Source organism: Mytilus edulis, chromosome 3 (genome assembly GCF_963676685.1).
Source record: "Mytilus edulis chromosome 3, xbMytEdul2.2, whole genome shotgun sequence".
Taxonomy (NCBI): Eukaryota; Metazoa; Mollusca; class Bivalvia; order Mytilida; family Mytilidae; genus Mytilus; species Mytilus edulis.
In genome coordinates, this window is record NC_092346.1 from 27,730,564 (window position 1) to 27,755,766 (window position 25,203).

The window sequence follows — 25,203 nt, forward strand, 5'->3', positions numbered from 1 at the left end:
CATACTGACTTGTTTATGATCGTGAAAATGAAATTGTCTCTTGAATTCTTTTTGGCCTATCGGTAATTTTTTTATTATACTGTTGTGGTGTTTTTTTTTTTATCTAAAAGGTCGACGGTTGAGATCTCAAACACCAAGTTTAAACAGACAACAGCTCATTTGTTTATCAGAAAAGACCAATCTCGTCAGTGGTTGAAATCATGATCGGATGACAACACGGGATGTCTAAATTGCTCTTAATTGCTCCGAATCTAAACATGCTTCTAATGGCTTAAACAGAGACTATTCATCTGTCGTCTAGACCAAATTCTTCAACGGACACAACATTGAACAGAATAAAGCCATTTGCAATTTTCCTGACCTACAAATGCGTAGATTTTCATTGGGATTATCCACTTTTCACTTAATTTTAAAAGACACAAAGTACCATAATAAAAACACACTCGCAGTTACAAAATGCTAGTTGAAGCTATATTAAATACTAAAAATAAAATAGAACAGATTCTTCAAGGCTGAATAATAATAAATTTGGCTTTTTATGAAGAAAATGAAACCTTGAAAAAAAATAAAAGAATAACAACAGTTCATCATATTAACACACATCATTGCTTTTCTTCTGCCCTTTGATACACGATAAGGATCGAAAGAATCCACTGATTCTTGCAGCAAATGTGGGCTTCTTTCCAGCATTGTTGGTACTAATTTCAATGTCTTTTGCGTCTTTTTGGTGATTTTCTTCTCTTTCATTCTTTTCGATGACACCACAGTTTATTTTCTTTTCTTTATTCATCCCTGTCTCTTTCTTTGTCTCTTCTAAATCATTTTGTTTTTCCCCATCAACATTGATAGTTTGATCCTTTTTCTTGTTTTCGCCTTCATTTTTCTCTGTCTCCTCATTTGTTTTGACTATTTGTTTCTTCTTTTCGTCCTTTAATCTTTCTTTCTCAATCTTCTTTATTTCTGTAAAAATAAAAAGATAGATGTAGAAATTCAATGTTTTCAAACAAGTTTTTTAATTCAGTGCAATCTTTTTTTTCAGTGTTAATCCGAAAATTAGTCTCATACAGCTTTTTACTCTCTTAATTATAATAAAAAATATCAAGTTATACCAAATAAATTGCAAAATGTAAGACAAACTCTTCCTGAATTTTATAAGTGCTTGTAAATCAGAATTAACTAATTAATTTCTATAAACTATATCATAAAAATGTGAAATATGATAATTGAATAAGAAATTTAATTGATTTTTTCATTAATGACACGTGAATGTTGAATTCAGAACGTCAATGGCAACCAACAACATTCCTTAAGTCACAGAAAGACTGAAGATAGTGGACATAGTTATGAAATACCTTTTTCCAACATCCTTTGTGCCATCTTTTTCATCTTTATATTCGTCTTTTCTTTCTTCATCCATTTTGACTTGACATCCTTTGAGTACTTTTTAATACTCTTGTCGATTGCTTTATACTGTGCTTTAACTTTCTTTTCCTCTTCTTGAGCTTTCTTTTCCAGTATTTCTTCTTTTTTCATCATTTCTCTTTTCTTTTTCTTTTCGTCTTTCGTCGTTTCTTTGTCATTAATCAATCCTTTCAATTCAGAATTCTGGACTGGATCCTATATAACAATTGTATGTACATGTATATATCAAATTATACAACATAAGTAAATTAGATATCGAAAACGTTGCTAAGAATAAGGAAATCACTAGCAATTACCATACGTTTGTTAATTTAGAGTTCACTAAAGCGCAAGGCCAACTTTAAAATTACATAAGACATCCGTAACTTTTTGATCAAAACTAAGCAGACTGTCCGTAACTCTATTTTCAGATGTGGGTAACTTTTGTTTTAAAATTTTAGGAGTTATAATTTCAACAATTACAGAACAATTAACATCATAAAACTCCTTACTTGTAACTTACACGGCCAGCCGTGTATACTGCTCATTCACCACCAAATGTGATTTTATTAACGCAACATACTTACACAACGGAAGTTTTATGTGGGGTTTGTGATTTAAGATTTATTTCAAAATACGGTTGAAAACGAAGAGCTTAATAATATTTTTTTATCAAAAAGTCAAAAAAAGCTGTTTTTAATTTGAAACTAGTTGTTAATGTAATCAAGATTGATGACATATATAAAATTCAAATGATTTCTGGCCTTGATGTCAATTGTGAGTACATATTGACCCACTGGCTTTCATCTCACTGTGAATCATGATGAAGAACAGCAATTAAAGAAAGGTTCCGTTAATAGTATAACATTTGACCAGGGGCGGATCCATCCATTTTAAAAAGGGGGGTTCCAACAATAATTATGTTCCCATTCAAATGCATTGATCGTCCAAATACAACGGGGTTCCAACCATCGGACCACTCTCTGGATCCGCAACTGTTGGATAATTATTAGATTCTATCTTTAACATTTACCCCATACTAACATCCCCTTAATTTCTGTTGTACCTTATTGACATATACGACGGCATTCTTCAATGGGTTATCTCCAATTCTCTGCACGTGGATCTTTCTTATTTTCAATTCTAGAAAGAATAAAATATTCACATTACTGACTTTTTCTCTCGGCATTTCGTTTTATTAGTTCCAGCAGGTATAACAACGAACTTAGATTTAAAAATAAAAACTTTCATCTTAGATGATATGATACCGTTTCTCCTTAGTATCATCCAGAATTGTCATTTTCAGTGGAGAAAATTTGTTAAACTTTCATTATAGATATACACTGACCATGCTGACTAAGCGGTATGGAGTTAACTCATTATTAAAGACCGTACGTGACAAACAGTTTTAACTTTTATGCAATTTGGTCTCTTGTTGAGAGTCGTCTGGCAATCATACTACATCTTCTTATTTTTTATATACAACCAGATAAACTTTTATAAAAAGATATATACAACCAGCAAAAAGTTATATCTTGGCAAAAATATCAACAACAAAATTACCCCGTCTTTTCTCTGTTGATAAATCCACACCCATTTCTGGTTTCTTTTCTTCTATTTTCATACTTTCATCGTTTTCTGATCTCTTTTCTTCTATATTCATACTTTCATCGTTTTCTGATCTCTTTTCTTCTATATTCATACTTTCATCGTTTTCTGATCTCTTTTCTTCTATATTCATACTTTCATCGTTTTCTGACCTCTTTTCTTCTATATTCATACTTTCATCTTTTTCTGATCTCTTCTCTTCCTTATTTTCTCTTTCTGTGAAAATAAATCCAATGAATATTTAAATGAGGAATTAAAAGAATAAAAATCAATTTTGAAAATGTTAAACGAAAAAATTAAGATGGTAAATGAAAATATTCCCAATTATATATATTTTTCGCGAATTTGAGCGACACATATTCGTGATATTGTATACGACCCTTGTCTGCTATTGAAGGTCGTATGTTGACCTCTAGATGTTTGCAGGTTTTTCAGTCATGGTGACATTTTCAGTTTAAATTTGAAAAAAACACTATCAAACGCAGTCAAACACTACAGGAAACACTTAACAAAACAGAGAAAAAAGATGCAGAAACAAAAACATGGACAGAATTTAAAAAAAAAATATTTATTGAATAATTGACCTGCTTGTCCACATTAGATTAGAAACTGATATTATGACATACTTATTTCCATTTTCCATACTGTCCTCTTTGCCTCAGCGGCCTTCTTGTCTAGTATGTCTTCAAGCCGACACTCAAATTCAGCTGTACATAATATGGCCTCACAAAAGCCATACACAGAGAAGCTTTCCTTTTCTTTTTCTTGATTGGACATTATAAACCTATTAATTGTTGAACCAATTGTTAGTTAATGTAACATGAAATTTCTTTGTAACATTCATCTCCCTTTTTTTTCCATTTTTTTTAAATTTCGGAATCTGCTAGATTATGTATTTCAAGAATGATTTTTCTTTTATAGATTCATAGCATAAATACCTGAAATCATGTATATACATTGAAGAGGATTTTTTTTAGGTGGTATTAAATCATTGCATCGCTAATGCAATCATTATTCGAAGTGATCGTTCTGTTATTCAGTTTTCGGTCGTTTCGGTTTTTGTCAAGTTCTTTCCACGTTTTATATTACATTTTTTTGCATGTAGTAATAACGCTCTTATCAAAATACGGTTAGCTAATTTAGCGTTTTCAAGAAGCCCGGTTATAACCTGTATCTAAAGGCCAATATATAAGCACCAGTGCCGATAAGATATATCATGTCAGATCATACCCCGATTTTTTAATACAGTTTTTTAGTTTTAAAGTTCTCATTTTAATAAATAACTGGATGAAAACGCGTGACTTGAAATAAAGTGAAACAAAGAGTACTCACCAGACTTATCTTTCGATATCTCGAATCTTCCTAAAAGCTGAATAGAATTAGTTTTTAGTCTTCAGAAAATAAAACACCGCTGCAGTGTATTGCCGATACTTCGACAATAACGTTGGCATTAGAGATATTTATGACGTCGAAGTATGACAGCAGCGCCGCCCCATAGCTTCTCCGATTTTCTGTTATCCGTTTCTGTGTGATGACGGCCAATAAGTTGTAACGTATTTGTCAGTAAGTTGTCAACAGTGTTTTATCATTTGTTGTGTTAGAAGAATGCCGTTATATGAAGAACAGCAACCAAGACACACACACACACACAATTTGGGAGTTGGTTTCTTACCCGGGAGAAACGGGGATTCCAACCCTCGGAACTTTCCCTCCCTAATCTGCCACTGAGGTAGACATCATTCTTGAATCGAGGCCTTGGGATGAGTTTGAGTTGAAGAATCAAGTTACCAAATTAAATTATGATTTTTTAATTTTTTGGGGGGTTTCTTACAATTTATTTACCCCAATTTAACAGTTTAATTGATAGTTGTACTTTTAACTTTCAACCAAACATCAGACAAAATATTATTGAGTAAACTTATTGAAGATTTCAGCTGTATATTTTTTTTTATACGCCTGTGTTTTCAGACAGAACAAACAATGGTGTACCGTTATCTGGTCGTCGGTCTGTCGTCAACAGGTCGTACAATAACTACATCATGATGTCACCATTTCACATACAAATTTTGGTGAAATGTTCATGAATAAATATCTATTCTCTGATTATTATAGAAATTTCAGATTAAATGTTTTGGATAAAAAATTGGGTGTTTTCAGACAATAGCTCAAAAAGACTCACCTATTTCCTATGAAACTTTGGTGAATAGTTTAAATCTATTGATGTAAGGTCCATTCCGATTTTACTTCTGAATCATTTATTGGACTTACATAAATTCATAAAAAAAGAAGATTTCTACGTAATCGACATATAGCTCAGTTTCCTTTTAATCTTACTAGGAGATGCCGGTTCCAACCATATATCCCATTCAAATGTATTGATCTTTCAAAAAAGGGGCACAAAAAAAGGAAGTTCCAACACCAAACCCCCCTCTATGATCCGCAACTGGGGTGGACACGATTCTAGGAATGAGTGGGAGTTAGGTTGGAGGGAATTAAGAGACAGGCGGGAACCAGGTAATGAGGGTAGTAAAAAAGGGATAATTTATGCTTTAGAAAGAAAAAAAAAATAATAATAAGGAGGATATTGGGAAAAACCCAATGATCATCCTCTCACTTACAGGAACGGGAACCAGATGAAGAGGATAGAAAACAAGGGATAATTTATGCTTCCCCGAAAAAAAGAAGTAAAGGGGGAGGAAGTAAGTATCATCTCATGTTCTCCCAAAATAAGGAGGTACAAATCACTACAAGATTTATATTTCATACTACAAATATTTCCAACTTTGTATGCATGGTTTCAGAAGATTTGCGGCTCAATGGATATGTTCTCTTCCTTTAGAAGTATAGATCGCATGTCATATTATCACAACATTGGGATCGACAGAAGAAAGTCTTTTTTGATTTGAAAAAAATGTCAGTGTTGCCTGTGAAAACGAGATTGTTTCAAAGATACATTTAGGAAGTACAAAACACTACGATTATACGCCATATCATAAATATTTTTGACTTTTTTTTGTATGGTATCAGAAGTGTTCAATAAAATCGGTCTCTCCCTTAAGTAGTTTAGATCTTATTAAATTAACACGACTTGCTTATATGAACGCTTAGACATGTCAACCGTTATTATCAGAAAATTGATCACATATTATATGAATATAAATTCAATTGATATTAATATTGAAACCGTCCTTTTGTTTTGTTGTAATAATGAAGCAGTACTTTTCCATAAGAGGGTAGTAATGGGGGATACCTTCAAGACGAATAATTTTGGGTGCATGACGATAAAATGTACACTTTTTTTAGACGATAAAAAAATCGACTGATTTTGACACATCACTTTATTTTTCCCACTAAAATGACGCTAACAATAATTATTTGAGACCTTTGACGAATAACGATAAGGATATTTTGACGAATCACGGTAAAATTTTAACGAATTAGACGCAAACGGTAACGGTAACCGAAAATAACCGCCTAAAGGGTATTTTACCTTCGTATAAGCCCTGCAACCACATTTACAGGAAGCCGTAACTGCAATACCCTGAAATCCTGATACATTATTAGAGCTATTTTCCTAATGCATGTAGGTAAAAGGTTTGGTTAGTTTGCTTTTTTTGTTAGATTAAATGTTTGCTCAAGCATCCAATAACATTAGACTAGCTGAACCCTCACTTATCTTCTAATTGTAATTGTAAAACATAGCTACAATACTTGAGCAACAGTTATACATATAAATCAAGCAAACAAAGCAAACCTTTAAACTACCTGCATTCGGAAATTAGCTCTAAGATAAATAGTCATCACTGCAGTACATAAGCGCAAAATAATAATTTTCTTTGTAAACAATGAATTTAACTTAACAAAATCAACTATTTGCAATTCTTATATTTGCTTTAGATATGCATGATATATTTGAGACTGTACATCAAGCAATCAACCACCAAGATTTAATGTATGTGTTGCAAAAGATTATGTTAATATAAACAAATGACATTGAAAAAAACCCAATACTAATAAATTACCACTTAATCAATAGTCAGAGAACCGAGAAAAAATGCACCAGTCTATTAAAAACTAGTAGAACAAAACTAAATGTATAATATTTGTGAAATACCTTCATCTAAAATTTTAACTTTAATTATCATATTGATGAAAAATAAATAAAGAGCTCTCGCAAGTGAAGATATTTTTATATTGAGATATTCTTTTTATGCCCTACTCCCCATCGGCCGTAAAGGAGGGGTATTAAAATTTACCATTATCCGTTCGTATGTCCCAAAATTGGTTCCGTTCGATTATAAATGTTATGAAACTTAATAACAATGCTTATTAATATAAAATACAGATTACGTTGGAATTCTGGTAGCGTCATTTTTACCATTCTAGAGTTATGCCCCTTTATAAATGAAAAAAATGCTGTTTTTTTAGTCTCCTATCTCTAACTTTAGTCTCCATCAAACAAATGTTATGTCACTTTTACTGCTTTAAAGTTATGCCCTTTACAAATGGGTAAATTGACGAATTTTTCAATTTTGTTCTCTAGCCTAGTAAGTTCGCCTCAAGAAAATTTTATGAAACTTATAAACAATGCGTATTACCACAAAACACAGATTAAGCACAAAATTGGGTAGTGTCAATCTTACCGTTCTTGAGTTATGTTCCTTTATAATCGTATATGCAAGCAGGGTTATCATCTTTGTCCCATGGACACATATCTCAAGTATCTTATCTGGTGTCCGTTATCCAATCATTAAATGTCGTTAACATTTGAACATAAATATTGAGGACATATTTGAGCTTAAAGTTTTTATTAAATGGACAAGTGTTTGGCCAATAACAATTGGCAATTAACACCACAAAGGTACACAAATAGAACGATGCAAATATGACATGCTTGTGGGTTCTCGGATGCCATCTCGCACACGAAAACCACATCATGCAGAAATGCACCATATGTGATCCTCTTATTTTGAGCTTTTCCTGCTTACCGAAATAAAAATTGTGGAACATATTTTATTGGAATCATTTAACAAAACTTGCAATCTTTTGTTTCTTTACGTAAATTTATGCAGGTTTGAGGCCCACTCAGCAAGCTGTGTTCCATTAAAGAATCACGATTGTTAAAAATGTGAACGTATTCAAATAGAAGTTATTCCAAATGTTGAAAGAAAATTCCCGAATGGAAACTTGGACATGCACAAATTTTAATTACAGGAATGTACATATTATATACACGAAGCAGTCATAGCATGTTGGCCAATATGCACATTTGATATTAATAGCAATTTTATCAAAATAAAATTAATCTATGAACGCTTTGTGAACGTTTGGCACTGATTTAAATTAGTGTCTCCCTCATGACAGTCATCATTTAAACTAAATATCAAATAAAAGACAATGTTATTTTTAGTGTTTGGTACACAGTCAGGATTCTTCTTCGTCAAAATGATCTTCCCATTACGCCAGTTCATTTTCACAATCGTAGAACTGGAAGCCATTGTATGGATGACGCGCTGCCAATTTTGCTCTTGAAAACCGATAAATTTATCCACATAGCACCATAACGATCCTTATACTACTAGCTAATAAGCATCAGTTAATGATCTTGCCTGCATTGATTCAACTTAAAACTATTGTCTGATCGGTTGTCAGGTGGAATTTTCGAAAATTCTTAAATATTTAAAAAAATTCTAAATAAATATTTCGTGGAAGGGCAGACTAAAACTTTTCAGTGGTTGAAGATTATATAAACCTAGTTATCACACAAAAAAAGAAGATATGCATTTTCATCATCTAACCTAAAAGACTGTCGTCAAGTACTTTTAGTTCGTATTGTGATTTTTTTATGTTATAAAGTCAACCTGTAGCTTTGATATATAAAATTATGGAATCTGAAGCGAGATGGTATATAAAATACCCTTGTTTTCTACGTTTTAAAGACAAAATATACACCTCAAACACACCCTAACATAAAAAGGTGCACTCGATTTTTCTCTTTTCGATACAATTGTTACCCATTTTTTGGAATTTTTTCTTGAGTCACATAATGGAAGGACAGACACTGAACTAATAGATTGATATGGTCTCTGTCCGTGGTAATTTTTTCAAAAAAAAATCGGAGGTTAGGCATTTTCTACATCCAACTTGATAGATACCCATGTCGTCGACTAGATATCTAATTGTTATGCATTACTATTAGTCCGGCCGATTGGTGCAGATATAAAGCAGAATTGCTCACTTGATGAGGAAAGCATGAAACTTTGCATAGTAGTTCTTGATTATATACCCTTTGATTTCAGCTATGGACCCACTCTGAAAAATCCAATATGGCTGCCATTTTCAAGATGGCGGAAAAACGGTATTAATATCAAGATTGTCCTAAAGGTATTCTATAAAATTTCGGAAATTTAAGTAATGATTCTTTAAAAATGGACTTCATGTTCTTGAATTTGTTATCAATTAATTTTAAAATATAAAAAAAAATATTTGGTTATTTCTATAACACATACATTTGCAAATATGGCTGCATATGCAAAAACAAAAAGAGAAATTCAAAATGTTAATCAATATGTTACATGTTATTGTAATTGTTCTTTAAACGCTTTCAGTTTTAATGGTTGGAATGAAATAGGTTGAAACGAGTCGATTGAACGTTAATATATGTCGGTTAAATATGGTGGAATAGTTGGTAACTCATCTGAACTTTAAGGCAGTGCCAAGGGCACCATGTCTCGTGTCTCTTCAATGCCACGTCTTGCGTCATTTATCGAGTTTTCATCTGCCGTACCCACTCCATCGTCAAATTATTCTATGTAATCAATACGTGTACCTTTCTTCAGAGGGATAACACGATTGCCTTCACTTAAAACGGGTAAGGGGCAACTATTTCCTTTTCCAACTACGTGCGAAACAAATTCGCAACTATTCAGCGAGCATGGTCCTAGAATGCACTCCTGGTCAGCACTTTTATTAGTTTTAATGGTAACAGTCATTTTTGAGGAACTGTGATGGTTCGTTTTATGCTAGGTCTATTTGAACTAATTTTCAGGGGTAAAAAATCTCTTGGATGGACGGTGACCCCCAAATTTTATTCCAATTTTATAAAATAGAGACATCAAGCTTTACAGTATGAAATAATGAGCAACTTCTGTCATTTATTTTGCTCTGAAAATTCAATCAAAGAGATTTTATGTCTGTTGTTCCTATATTTAGCCTATTTGCACTCATTTACAGATGTAAAAAAATATCTTGGATTGCCGGTGACCCCCAAATTTTATTCCAATTTTATAAAATAGAGACATCAAGATTCACAGTATGAAATAATGAACAACTTCTGTCGTTTATTTTGCTCTGAAAATTCAATCACAGAGATTTTATGTCTGTTTTTCCTATATTTAGCCTATTTGCACTAATTTTCAGAGGTCAAAAAATCTCTGATATGGCCGGTGACCCCCAAATTTTATTCCAATTTTATAAAATAGAGACATCAAGTTTTACAGTATGAAATAATGAGCAACTTCTGTCATTTATTTTGCTCTGAAAATTCAATCACAGAGATTTTTGTCCATTTCCCCTATATTTCCATATAACCTATTTGCACTCGTTTTCAGAGGTCAAAATATCTCTTAGATGGCCGGTGACCCCCATTTTTTTTTGCATTTTTTCATTTACAATACTTCAAAGTTGAATTTCACAAAGTATAAGAAAATTCTGTCATTTTTTTTCTATACCCCTGAACTACCTTAAGGTTTTCAATTGTTTCAACGCCTTGTTGAATGTTTCTTGGTTCCTCTCTATAAAATTTCTTATAGAATCTTTGTCTTTACATCCTCGACGGATTGCTTCAGTTCCAATCTGGTTTGATCTTTCTTGCTGGAGTGCTGCTCCAAATTAATGCTTTTTAAGGCCTTGGAATCATTATCTGTGTTTACCTTGCGAGCGTACTCAAAGCCAACATCAGCCTGGCAATCTGGGGCCTACACACATTTTTCCTGTTTTACCATTGTCATCTACCGACAGTTCGTTCAAATTGGTAAATAAACGCCGCCCAAGTCATGGACCCTCTTCAATTGAGTTTTTGCATTTTTGGGAGGTGGGCTTCGGCTCCGGTCCCTTGCACCAAGATTTTCTTGCCATCGGGTATATTCTCTCTCCAATGAGGAGTCTGAAGAAGAGGTGTTGCCACACTTTTTTGGTTTCCTCTGCCCTTTCCTGGATCGGTCAGGGGAGTCAGCTTGCTGTTATGGGAAGCCTATTAGAGCTACAGGAGCTGACGAGTTTGTCATAATTGGAGTGATAAATGTGGGATTTGCCATTGACTCGACGGGGATGATACCGTAAGTATAGGCACTGCATTCAGCATTGGAGAAGCTTGATAGAATCCACTTGCAGCCAATTGTTTCTGTAATGGTGTGCTGCTCTTAACTAAAAATTATTGACTGATAGTAGAAGGTAAGGGTGCGTGAGAAGACACATAAGCCTTTTTGCTGATATCCTTGATAAGTACTAGAGGTTTATAGTATTTTCTTAATTAGAGATTGTTGTTGAATAACTTGGACTGTCTCATGCAGGGTTAAGGGCCCTGACATAGGACTTTTGACTTAAGGTGAAGACACCTTCAACAGAGTTGGTGCGGTTGATGGTTCATGCGAACTACAATTGGGGAAAGACCCAAGGCATGGATTTTGTCGTGTACTTTTGGTAAACTTGCGTTGTACTGGCTAAGGTCACAGTTTGGCTTAGATGATGTGTCTATTGCAGAAATTTTAACTTCTTTATTTCGATTGTCGAATAATTCATTTACAACAGATGCCAGTTGTTGGAAGGTACCCTGCTGTTCAAATGCACTTTTAAATTGAACTGGGTCTCCTTCCTCAGTTGTTGTCAGCTTGTCTATTCATCTCACCAGAACATTGAGTGTCGTATTGGTCTTACCATCAATTCCGCCAAGCATTTATTATTAGCCTTGTGGTCTATGATGTCTTCAGACTACTGAAGTTGCCGAGATATTGCTCTCATCTGTTCGTTATTAATATCCATTGCCTCTTTCTGTTCAGCTTAAAACGTAATGAGACCAACACATATTTTATCAATTCGCGCTTCGCTCTGTTTTATATTGCGGTAAATCTCAACTGTTCATTGAGCATTAGATTTTCTATCTGCTAAAAATTCCTGATACAATAGTTTAATAGTCATTTCTGAGCTGTCCTTTGTTAAAACGTCTTCAGCTGTGGGTTTCTCATTATCCCCAAATGATTCAGTTTCTGCCATTTTAATGTTCTTGTCCGTGTTATCCTCAATTCCTGCCATTTCACTGATATGTGTTTAAATGATTCTCAATTCACAGTTTAATATCTCAAATAGCAAAATATTACGACCCAAGAAATAAGATTGGCACTGAATAATATCTTAAGGCAGATAAATCCCATACCACAGCTTTTATTTGTGACCCAAGAAAACAAAGAGTGCAGCTTTTAATGAAAGCTATTACTGCAGCTTTTTATGAAAGCAACTACTTTGTGTATGAAATGACAAGGAAGGCAAAATCAAAAAGGACAGAACTGGGACAGATACTATAAATGACACTTTACATCAATAAAATGCTTATATTCAGGTCAATTCTCAATAATGAATATTTGCTTACTTTTCAAGGCGGCCATTTTGAAAATAGCCGCCATTTTGTATTTCAAAGATAGATCAAAACAAAATCTTGCTAAGTAGACCAAGTCATTCAAATATGTTGATTTTTGTGCTCCTAGCATCAAATCCACTGTGGTTTGTGCAATATTGGAAAATCTTTTAGAACGTACTGCAGCCATCTTGAAATAAACCGCCATTTTGAATTTTGACGGTGGGTCCATAGCTAAAATTGCTCAGTACACAAAAATGTACCATCATGCAAAAATTGGTGCTTTCCTCATTCTTTGAGCAATTTTTTCACCGATCGGCCGGACTATATGTAATAGATACATTGAAAACTTATGCAAACGGTGTTTTAAAATAAAACGAGATTCACTTGTTGTCGAGTATCGAGTTGCGAGTTACGAGTATCGAGTTGCAAGTTACAAAAGTCGAGTTGCGAGTTACGAAAGTCGAGTTGCGAGTTAAGAAAGTCGAGTTGCGAGTTACGAAAGTCGAGTTGCGAGTTACAAAAGTCGAGTTGCGAGTTAAGAAAGTTGAGTTGCGAGTTATGAAAGTCGAGTTGCGAGTTAAAAAGTCGAGTTGCGAGTTAAAAAAGTCGAGTTGCAAGTTACGAAAGTCGAGTTACGAGTTAAGAAAGTGACTTGGTGATTTTATATCGGGTCATGTACCAGATGACGTGTATTTTTCTATACCACTTATGAGTAATGATTTTGTGTGTTTACAACTAAAAGCACTAGATGAATCAAAAGCAACAGGCCTTGATACCATAAGTGCAAAATTTTTAAAGATGTCTTCTCATGCTATTTCACTACCACTTTGTCATATTTTTAATTTGAGTATCAAAACATGTATTTTTCCATCCTCATTTAAACTGGCAAAAGTCATACCAGTTTATAAGAACAAAGGCTCAAAACAGGATGTTTTTAATTATAGACCAATTGCAATTTTACCACTCATTTCTAAAATCCTTGAAAAACATGTGAAAACACACTTAGTAAAATATCTTAATAAATACAAGTTATTGTATAGAATGCAGTCAGGCTTTCGTGCAAACCATTCTTGTCAAACTGCTTTAACAGCTTTAATAGATAAATGGCTTAAAGCCATTGATGATGGCGATCTTGTTGGAGCAGTATTTCTAGATCTAGCAAAAGCCTTTGATCTTCTCAATCATGAACTGCTTATTCAAAAATTAAACAAATACAAATTATCTTATACTTCATTACGTTGGTTTACATCATATTTGGCTGACAGATATCAGAAAGTATCTATTTCAAATACATTTTCAGACGTACAAAAACAAAAAACGGGTGTACCTCAAGGATCCGTATTAGGACCGGTGTTGTTTTTAATTTTTATTAATGATCTTCCTTTGTCTAATACTAATCATAACACCGATTTATTTGCTGATGATAGCACCATATCAGTCATTGGACAAAACAAAAGTTGCATCAGTCAAAAACTTAATACGGTTTTACAAGATATTTTTCGCTGGTGTGATGACAATAAGATGGCTGTAAATGTATCTAAAACGAAAGCTATATGCATTGGATCTAAACAAAAGCTTTCCGTTACATCAAATGAAAACATTAATCTTGCTTTAAATGGACAACAAATTATAGAAAGTACATGTGAAAAAGTTCTAGGTGTTTTTATTGATGCATCTCTATCTTGGTCTTCTCATATCGATTATATAATCAAAAAAGTTAACTCTTCTTTAGCTTTACTAAAAAGGATAAAAAAATATCTAAATCATAAAGCTAGACAAATGTACTATAACGCTTACGTTTTACCTCACTTAGATTATTGTTGTTCAATATGGGGAAACTGTAATAACTTTCTGTTAGATAGTTTACTAAAACTGCAAAAAAGGGCAGCAAGAATAATTTTAGACGAACATGATTACACCAAACCTTCAAGAGAATTATTTCACGAATGTAACATTGTGCCAATCACACAAAGAATACTTTATCACAAATCATTACTAATGTATAAGGCAAAACATGGCTTAGCTCCAGAATATATGTCCAGTCTTATTGTATCAGCTTCTGCAAACCAAAAATATAATACGAGATTTTCATCCTCAGATAATTTTATTATTCCAAAACCAAATACAGAGTTGTATAAGTCTAGTTTCTCGTACAATGGACCAAAAGTGTGGAATGCTCTTCCTAATTCAATAAAAAAATCAAATACAGTATCCGAATTTAAACATAAATACAAATCTATGTACTTTTAACATTACCATCATATTTTTACTGTAATGCCATATCATAATTGTTTATTGTATTTTAAATTGTACATAATCTTTTAATTTATTATTATTGATGCATTGTTTATTTGTAATGTAATTATTATTGTATTAAGAGAGCCTTATTGAAAATTGGTGTAATCCAAATGAGTTACTCTCTCTAAATAAAGATATTATTATTATTATTATTATTATTATTAGTTGCGAGTTAAGAAAGTCGAGTTGCGAGTTACGAAAGTTGAGTTGCGAGTTACGAAAGCCGAGTTGTGAGTTAAGAAAGTCGAGTTGCGAGTTACAAAAGTCGAGTTGCGAGTTCAGAAAGTCGAGTTGCGAGTTACGAAAGTCGAGTTGCGAGTTAAGAAAGTCGAGTTGCGAGTTACGAAAGTCGAGTTGCTGAGCCTGGCAATAATCGTTAGGGACCGCAAAATTTATTCTTTGGCAGTGACACTCAAAATTGTGGACGTTAAAATTATATATGTCTACATTGGCTAGAGATACAGGGGAAATGATGTGCGTGCATAAAACAAGTTTAAACCCGCTGAATTTTTGTGTCTGACCTAAGTCAGGAACCTTTAGCCTTTGTTGCTCTTGTATATTTTTTTTATTTTGGTTCATCTTTATATTTAGGAGCATAGAATGGCGTAAATATTCTTGATCTAACGATATATAACAATGTGTTTCGGGGCCTGCTTGGGGCTCCCTCTAGGTGTGTGATTTCTCATTGTGTTGAAGACCAAATGGCCTTCGGTTGAATTGCATATTTTGGTTGGGTTGCTGTCTCTTTGACCCATTCCCCGATTTTATTCTTTGTTCTATACATGTAGCCATCAAATATACTATTGTAAAAACTACATTTGTGCCATTTTACAGGTGGGGTTTAATTGGAAAATTTAAAATGTTTAGTGCTACATCGTGAATAAGATTTTTTTTTAAAGTATTCCTCCTGGGTATAGGGTAACTTATAAAACTGAGTCACTTAGGTTTAAAATTATATAGTGTTCACACGTTTGAGATTGTCAATTATGAATTAATTAGTAAAACGGTTTCCGTTAGTTTTCTAAGAATTCAATTTCGATTGTTCTATATTCGGGAAACTAAGGATGATACTATGGTAATAACACCCGATGCAGGACGTAACGGCCATACTGCCATGACGTCCATAGAGATGTTCGAAATGTAAAGCCCCGATCACAACAGATCGTACGAGAGGTCACATCAGCTACGAAATGTCTACGATGGTTCCACGATGGGTACAGTACAGGAAAAAAAAGAATTGAGTGAGTCTTGTGAAAGTCGTGCGACTGTCGTACGACAATCGTGAGTTGTTGGTTCTATTTTTCAGATTTTCATGTCATAGAAATATGCGTGTTACCGTCGTGTCACTGTCGTGCCACTCTCGTGCCACTGTCGAACGACTGTCGCACAACAGTCGTGTGTCACTCGTACGATTTATTGCGTGCCATTTGCCATTCGCTTTCAATATTGTTCAGTGTCATCATAAGTTTGGTCCAAATAAACGACGTTATTCCATATTGGTATCATTTTGGTAAGTTTCTCTATATGAATTGGATTTTGAATAAAAAAGCATATTCACTTCAGAAAGTGTTATTCACCGCGCTAAACGTCACGCGCTTTTACATGCAACGTTATGGTAAAATGTTTCATGTAAAATTTGTTTTGGTATATGTTTGTCATTAAATACATTTTCTTTTCTCGGAATATGGAACAAAACAGTTACTGTCTTTTGTTTCGGTAAATATGGGGTTTAATTGACATTGGAATAACTGATATTCACTTCGGCCGTCGGCCTCAGTGAATATCATTTTTTAAAAAGTCAATAAAACCGCTTATTTACCTCATCAAAAGACAGTAACTGTATATTATTCGTATCATATGAAAAAGAAGATGTGGTATGATTGCCAATGAGACAACTGTCCACAAGAAACCAAAATGACACAGAAATTAACAACTATAGGTCACCGTACGGCCTTCATAAATGAGCAAAGCCCATACCCCATAGTCAGCTATAAAAGGGCCCCGAAATGGCAATGTAAAACAAATCAAACGAGAAAACTAACGGCCTTATTTATATAAAAAAAAAAAATGAACGAAAAACAAATATGTAACACATAAACAGACGACCACCACTGAATTACAGGCTTCTGACTTGGGACAGGCACATACATACATAATGTGGCGGGGGGGATGATTTCCTAGGAAAAGTAGTCTGGGGACATAAAATTTATTTAAAAAATTGATACACAACTATTTAACAATATTAAAACATATTACATTTTATTTTATAGTTACCTTTAAAACTAATGGCTTGGACATTTTAAACTAGAATTATTAATGACATGATTTCCTAGGAAAATTAGTCTGGAGACAAATTTTCTTAAACAGATTGATACACAACTCTTTCGTTTTGTCTTTAACAATACTAAAACATATTACATTCATATTCACCTTTTAAAATTAAGGGCATGGACATTTTAACCTACGACTATTATTGGCATGGACATGATTCCATAGGAAAATTAGTCTGGGGACATAAATTTTATCAAAAATATAACTATGCAACTCTTAAACATTACTAAAACATCACATCTAAATTTCCATGGTTTAAATGTAATTAAATTTATTATAGGATTTTATAGGACATGATTACCTAGGAAAGTTAGTCTGGGGACATATATAACTAATAATAATAATAATAATAATAATAATATCTTTATTTAGAGAGAGTAACTCATTTGGATTACACAAATTTTCAATAAGGCTCTCTTAATACAATAATAATTACATAACAAATAAACAATGCATCAATAATAATGGTAAATAAAGATTATGTACAATTTAAAATACAATAAACAATTATGATATGGCATTACAGTAAAAATATGATGGTAATGTTAAAAGTACATAGATTTGTATTTATGTTTAAATTCGGATACTGTATTTGATTTTTTTATTGAATTAGGAAGAGCATTCCACACTTTTGGTCCATTGTACGAGAAACTAGACTTATACAACTCTGTATTTGGTTTTGGAATAATAAAATTATCTGAGGATGAAAATCTCGTATTATATTTTTATTATATATTATAACTAACATCGGACTAAATATACTAGTAAATTCTGTAACCATAGACTTTTTATACTAGCAATATTTGTCCGCCCAGACATATTTTACCAGGACAAATTTATCACTTACACACGCATGCTTTGTTTATCAAATGTGAATCGATCCTCAAAAATATTTTTGTAACTCGCAACTCGACTTTCGTAACTCGCAACTCGACTTTTGTAACTCGCAACTCGACTTTCGTAACTCGCAACTCGACTTTTTTAACTCGCAACTCGACTTTCGTAACTCGCAACTCGACTTTCTTAACTCGCAACTCGACTTTTGTAACTCGCAACTCGACTTTTGTAACTCGCAACTCGACTTTCTTAACTCGCAACTCGGCTTTCTTAACTCGCAACTCGACTTTTGTAACTCGAAACTCGACTTTCGTAACTCGCAACTCGACTTTTGTAACTCGCAACTCGACTTTTGTAACTCGCAACTCGACTATCTTAACTCGCAACTTGCAACTCGACGATAAGAAACCCTCGTAAACATTACAGTAAGCATTTATCGCCTTCTCTAACAAAGAGCTTTTGTTATATTTCAACAGGGTTTCCGCTTGTACAGGTTGGCTGTCACTGTGCACAACAGTTCAACATAGAAACCTATTGGGGGCAAAACTTAGCCTCAGAAAGTTTATCCTGTAGAACACCATTAATATTCAAATAGTAAAATGACAGTGGTGAAATACTTCACGATGTATATCAGCTTCAGTATGCACATCGGCTAATATTTCAAACCGGGACCCATTTTGAGAACTAGAACTAGCTTTTGGACTACCAACCTTGGAAGGAATTCTGGACTTGGTTGCTTTCTTATCGATCCCTACATTACCCTGGAGCTGACTGAGCACCTGTTGTCGACTTATCGAAATAAGTGTTTACTCGCAGTTCAAGACCAAAGCTCAATTTTAGTCGGCGAATAAAACAGGTTTTTCAAGGCTAAATAACATTAATTTTGTTTTTTTTATTATTAAAACAACGAAAATAGAATAACAATGAATAAAAACAGTTCATCAACACACATATTTGCTTTTCTTCTGCCCTTTGATACATGATAAGGAACGGAAGAATCCACTGATTCTTGCAGCAAATGTGGTTTTCTTTCCGACATTATTCATTTCAATGTCTTTTGCGTCTTTTTTGCCATTTTCTTTTCTTTCATTCATTTCAATGACATCCCAGCTAGTTTTCTTTTCTTTGATCAACCCTGCCTCTGTCTTCTGAGAATCATTTTGTTTTTCACCATTAACATTGATAGTTTGGTCCGTTTTCTTGTTTTCTTCTCCATTTTTCTCTGTCTCCTCATTTGTAATAACTATTTTCAAATCATTTTGTTTTTCCTGAGCAACTTCAATAGCTTTATCGTAGAGTGGTTGTATCGGACACAAATTAAGGCTTAGTAAATAAGAACGTCTGCTTGCAATGATACTTGTATTGAACTCTGAAAAGCTAAAGTCACAACAACGGTGACGTCGTGTACATGGAGAGCGGTAGCGGGAACACCTCATGTGCAATTCTTAACATTCTGGGGGCCCGCAAATGAATTTAATTACAATAAAATGAAAATAAATTATGAAAATTTCACTTTGAATTACTGTCTCTGAAAACTTTGAATAGCTTTAACTGTCTTTGATCATGAGCACGAATAAAATAAAATTATTTCTGTAATAAAGCACGAACAGTTAACAGTCCATAAAATTATACGATAGTCTCATTTGGTCCACATCTTTATCTTTTCCTTTGCATCGGTCTTCGCTCGTCTGGCGGGTAGTATTTCATCACACGGTCCTGTGTATTCATTAGATGTTAGTTCTAGAGGATATAACTTGCTAATAGGTCTAGACGTTTGACCATTTTTAGTCCGTAAAATAGCTGATCTGCTAAACCCATCTCGTCCTTGAATCAATTTGTCGATGATCCCTACATTCCAAGTTGTTCTTGAAGTTTCATCATGTATTAGAACTACCTCTCCAATATTAATGTTCTGTTTGTCCACTCCTTTAGTTCGATGTTGTTCTCTAAGTGATGTAAGGTATTCACGTTTCCACCTTGTCCAGAAATTGTCAATGATATGATTTTGAATCTGTAACACTTTATTAGCTGATGCGTGTGTTAAGTTTTTTGAATTTTCAATGTTTCCATCTAAAGTTCCGGTGTACGGTAAAATCGTAATTCTTCTTCCGTAGAGTAAATGTGAGGGTGTCAATGGTTCATTATCCGATGGATCAGATGATAGGTACGTCAATGGACGATCATTAAGAATAGCTTCCACTTCTGTGACGATAGTTTCAAGTACACGTAAACTCACAAATGCCTTTCCTAAAACTTTTTTAATACAATTTTTTGTCAAACCTATTAATCTTTCCCACCAACCACCGTACCATGGTGCACGTTTCGGTATAAACTTCCATACTGTGCCATACGAATTTAATTGTTCATTTAATAACGGTGACTTGGTCAGAAACTCTATTTTCTTTGCCGAAGCTACATAGGTTGTACCATTATCTGATATCATGATTTTTGGTAACGACTTCCTGCTAGTAAATCGGCGAAACGCTAAAATAAATGTCTCTTCTGTAAGATCTTCTACAATTTCTAGGTGTACGGCCCTTGTATTCGCACAAGTAAAGAGGCAAATGTACGCTTTTCCTCCAACTCCATTTTTAGTTTTGATGCTCAATGCACCAGTAAAGTCAACGCCTGTTACAGTAAACGGCGGTGAATCTCTTAGTCTGTCTGCTGGTAGAGGCGGTGGGTCCGGAGTAGGATACGGTCTTCCTGTAACCTTTCGGCAAGTAACACATTTGTGAATAATTGTTTTCACATATTGTCGGATTGCTGGAATCCAGTAAAACTGTCGTAAAGAAGTGACAGTACTTTCTAATCCAGAGTGAAGTAGTCTATTGTGGGCATCCATTATAATTAGAGTTGATAATGTATCCTTATTTGGTAATAATATCGGGAACTTGGCTGAAGCGGCAATAGGTGCGTTGTTTAAACGTCCGCCACAACGTATTAACTTGTTCTCGTCCAGATACAATTTCAACTGCTTTACAAGATTATTTTTTGACGTTTTCTGTTGTAAACTGCGAAACACATCCGGGTAATTTCGAAGCTGTGAATCCTGTATCCAAGCAACGGATGCTATCTGAATTTCTTCTACATTTAAATTCCCACTACGTTTTTTCTTATTTTTACAGTTGTAAATAAATCTGTATACATATGCTGTTACACGTAAAAGTTTCTGGTACGATCCATACCTATCTATATCCATGATTTTATTTATTCCCACTGTAATACTTGTCGCTGTATCGTTTGTGTTTGTTGATAAGTTATCTTTGGTTAGAGTTGTACATATTAGAGCTTCTTTTTTCCACTGAGGCCATTTTGTAGTATCAACAATCCATCCGGGGCCTTTCATCCATAGATCACAATTTTTAAACCTTACAGCTGTCATTCCTCTTGAAAGTAAGTCTGCGGGGTTTGAATCAGTCGGACAGTATCTCCAGGAAAATCCATGCGTAAGCTGATTTATTTCCGCAACTCTGTTTTTGACGAAAATCGGTACTTGTTTCTTAGTCATTAACCAACTCAGTGTAATTTGACTGTCACTCCAAAGTGTTGCCTGTGAAAAGCTTATATGTGACTTCAAATGTTTCAGTAATCTACTCCCTATCACTGCTGCCATGAGCTCAAGTTTCGGAATTGTCATGTTTTTCAATGGGGCAACTCTGTTTCTAGACATAATCAGCGTAGACTGGTTCCCGCAAACTACATATGCACATGCTCCATACGCCTTTAAACTTGCATCTGTGAATATGTGTAGTGAAATATCTTCCGTTGATCTCCTTTCTTTGAAATACGGTCTTGAAATTTCAGTCTCTATACATTCATGTGTGTCTCGTTGAATTTCTTTCCATTCCATTATAGTTTCTGGCGATAGCGGTTCATCCCAATCCAGTTTTTTCTCCCATAGGGTCTGCATGAACATTTTACTCCTCACTGTTATCGGACTTATAATTCCTAGAGGGTCGTAAATTTTTGAAGATTGTCTAAGAATTTCACGCTTTGTAATCAAATGATCCTCCATTTCGATGTATTCCTGTTTTGCGAAAGTAAGCGTGTCCTTGTCTGTATTCCATCTAAGTCCTAATACTTTGATAAGTTTGTCATTATCAAGTACATTTTCTGACGTTGCGCGATCTTGTAAAGTCTTGTTGTTTGATGCCCAAGAGCGTAAATTAAATCCCGCTTTTGCAAATAAGGTACGAGATGTGTCAAAATATTGTAGTAATTGGCTCTCGGTTGGAAAACTTGAAATTATGTTGTCAACGTAAAGATCCTTCTGTATGGCATCAGTCCATTCACATGTATTTTCACTTAGGTGCTTTTGAACAACTGCATTTAAAATAAATGGAGAACAGGTAGCTCCAAATAAGACGGATTTGAATCGGTAAACTGAGAGCGGACTTGTAGAGTCTGTAGGATCGGAAAACCAAAAAAATCTAGTTACATCACGGTCTTTCTCTTCTAAACCAACATTCAAAAACGCTTTTTCAATATCTGTTGAAACTGCCCATTGATTTAATCGAAATCTAAGTAAAATACCTGTTAACTCGTTTAGATCAGGTGGTGTATCCATTAAACAGTCATTTAAGCTAGGAGTTTCTTGTCTTGCTCTACAGCTACAGTCAAACACTATCCTAATAGGTGTAGTCGACGATTCTTTTTTGACGGCATGATGCGGTATGTAGTGTACTGTGTTGCTAGTCGCTGTGTCTTCTCCTATCTTCTCTATAAATCCTCTTCTTTCTTGTTCACCTATTATTTCTCCGTATTTCTGTAGTAAATGCGGTTCCTTCTTCAGTCGTTTAATTACGTTTTCTGTTCTGCGATGGGCTATTTCTTTGTTCATTGGTAATGGTGGATGCTCTTCTTTCCAGGGTAATGTAGCAAAATATCTGTTGTCATGGAAACTGATACATGTCTTCTCATATACTTCTCTTAATTCCTTGTTCCCTGTTTCCTTCTCATCTATTTGCTCAATTCCAAGTGTTTCTAACTTCCAAAACTTCTCCAGGTCGCATTCTTCTGTCTTTCTTGATGTCATTACATTCATCATAGATGTTGGCTGGTCATTGTAACTTGGGGTACCGTGAAGTGGTCCTGACAGTAAATAACCTATTTTTGATTTCACGGCAGTAGGTCCCTCACCTCTAATAATATGGTTTTCTATAATTGACCAATAGTAGTCGGCTCCTACTAGTACTGATACTTGGAAATTGTCGTTCGCGGTAACTGGATGTGCGAGTTTTATCTCGGATAAATATGACAATTTAGCAGCTTTGCGGATGTAAGTTTGGAGTGGTGCGGCGATTTCCGGTACGATCAATACTCTGATCGGCAATTTTCCTTCGTCTGTGAGCAAATAAATAGTTGCAGTTTTTAAGTGTCTAATTTTCGTACTTTCTGCACTGTCCCCGAACCCGGATAAATTCAAACTTTCTGTGCCAATTATTGATAACTGTAATTTAGCGGCTAAGTCTTCTGTGATGAACGACCTCTGTGCGCCCTCATCAAAAAGAATGTTGGCATCTAAAGATTGTAGTCCTGAACTTACAGGATTAATTGCGGTTTTGAGCATGACATTCGTGGTTGCCTGTGAATGTAAAATTGTGTCCGTTTCCTTCGCGTTGTGTTGAATGGTACTTACGTTCACACTATCTTCTTTATCTATTTGTGCATTATCCTTACATAAACTCGTGTGATGACGCTTATGACATTTTCTGCATGTTTTATTTGACTTACAATCAACCAAGTTATGATGTCCTAAACAGTTGAAGCATAGGCGGTCTCTTTTTACTATTGACATGCGATCTTTATATTCAATTACTTTGGTACAATTTACCGAGGCGTGTGATTCGTGACAATAATCGCACTGTTTAGATTTGAAGTTAGTGTTTTGGTGACTCTTATTTTGGTGACTGTGACTTGATTGTCGATTTCGCGATTTTGTGTTGGTCAAAAATGCTGCAGTAGCGGTAGGATTTTCATGACTGTCTGTTGAGTTACCGGCTTCCATGATATTTATTTCATTAAATATGCCTTTTCGTAAGTCTGCTAAGCGTATGTTTGTGGACCCAAATTCTCTTGCTAGGTTTTTTCGAATTTCCCCTGGTAGTTTGTTCAATATTATTGGCACTAACAGCGCTCCGTATGAATCATCAGTTTGTCCTAGTGATTCTAAACCTCTTATGTAAATTTCAATGTTGTCATAAAAATGTCGGAGGTTGAAAAGTGTGTACCTAGGCGACGTAATATCAATAAGTTCCTGCATATACCTCTGTGTGATTTTATGTTGCTGACCATATCTTTCTTGTAATAGGGAAATTGCCTTTTCATAGTTTGCATTAGTGAGCGCAAAACCTGTCACTGATTTTAGAGCTTCATCGTGAAGTAACGATTTCAAATAATTGAATTTTTGGACGTTGCTTAAGGTTGGGTTCGTATGCACGGCTGTCTCAAATGAGTCCCAAAATGATTGCCATTGAAGTATATCTCCATCGAAAGTAGGGAGATTCAACTTGGGTAGTTTGTTGTATTCACTAGTTGAGCTAAAGGATGGGCGAAAATCTGACAAACGGTAATTTGAATTGTTCTGATGTTCTGTGTATGAAGAGTTTATAGTATGAACGGGTTGAGTAGTTTCTATGCGTGGAGTAAAACTATCTGCGCGTGTATTCAACGATGTAGTTTTGACTAAGATAAATTTGTTGACTTGACGAATTTTACCTTCTAAGTTAAATGCATACTCATCTGCTTCAACGATCTCTGTTTCAATATCTCCGTCGTCCAGTTCCTGTACTATGTCCTCATCTAACTTGCGTAATATTTCTTGCTTCCGTTTCAGACTATCCAATATGTTTGACAAATCCTCCGTGTCCACGGTTCCATCCTCTTCTTGTTGAACGTCTTCAAATTTCTTTATCAGTCTGGAAACTGCACTTCTATGTCCTGCTCGTATCGAACGTAGCTTCAGATTCATCCTGGTCTCGGTACCAATATCGTAGAGTGGTTGTATCGGACACAAATTAAGGCTTAATAAGAATAAGAACGTCTGCTTGCAATGATACTTGTATTGAACTCTGAAAAGCTAAAGTCACAACAAC

General features: G+C 34.5%; 1 protein-coding gene across 1 annotated transcript in view; it reads right to left on the bottom strand.

Moving 5' to 3' along the window:
* Positions 1-592: 592 nt before the first annotated feature.
* LOC139515137 (DNA ligase 1-like) overlaps positions 593-25,203 on the bottom strand; it is a 29,013-nt gene continuing 4,402 nt past the window's right edge. The window contains exons 3-6 of the mRNA XM_071304698.1: positions 2,965-3,225; positions 2,468-2,544; positions 1,353-1,617; positions 593-960 (exon numbers count right to left, since the gene is read on the bottom strand). Coding sequence (XP_071160799.1) covers positions 593-960; positions 1,353-1,617; positions 2,468-2,544; positions 2,965-3,225 — 971 coding nt within the window. The remainder of the gene's footprint in view (positions 961-1,352; positions 1,618-2,467; positions 2,545-2,964; positions 3,226-25,203) is intronic.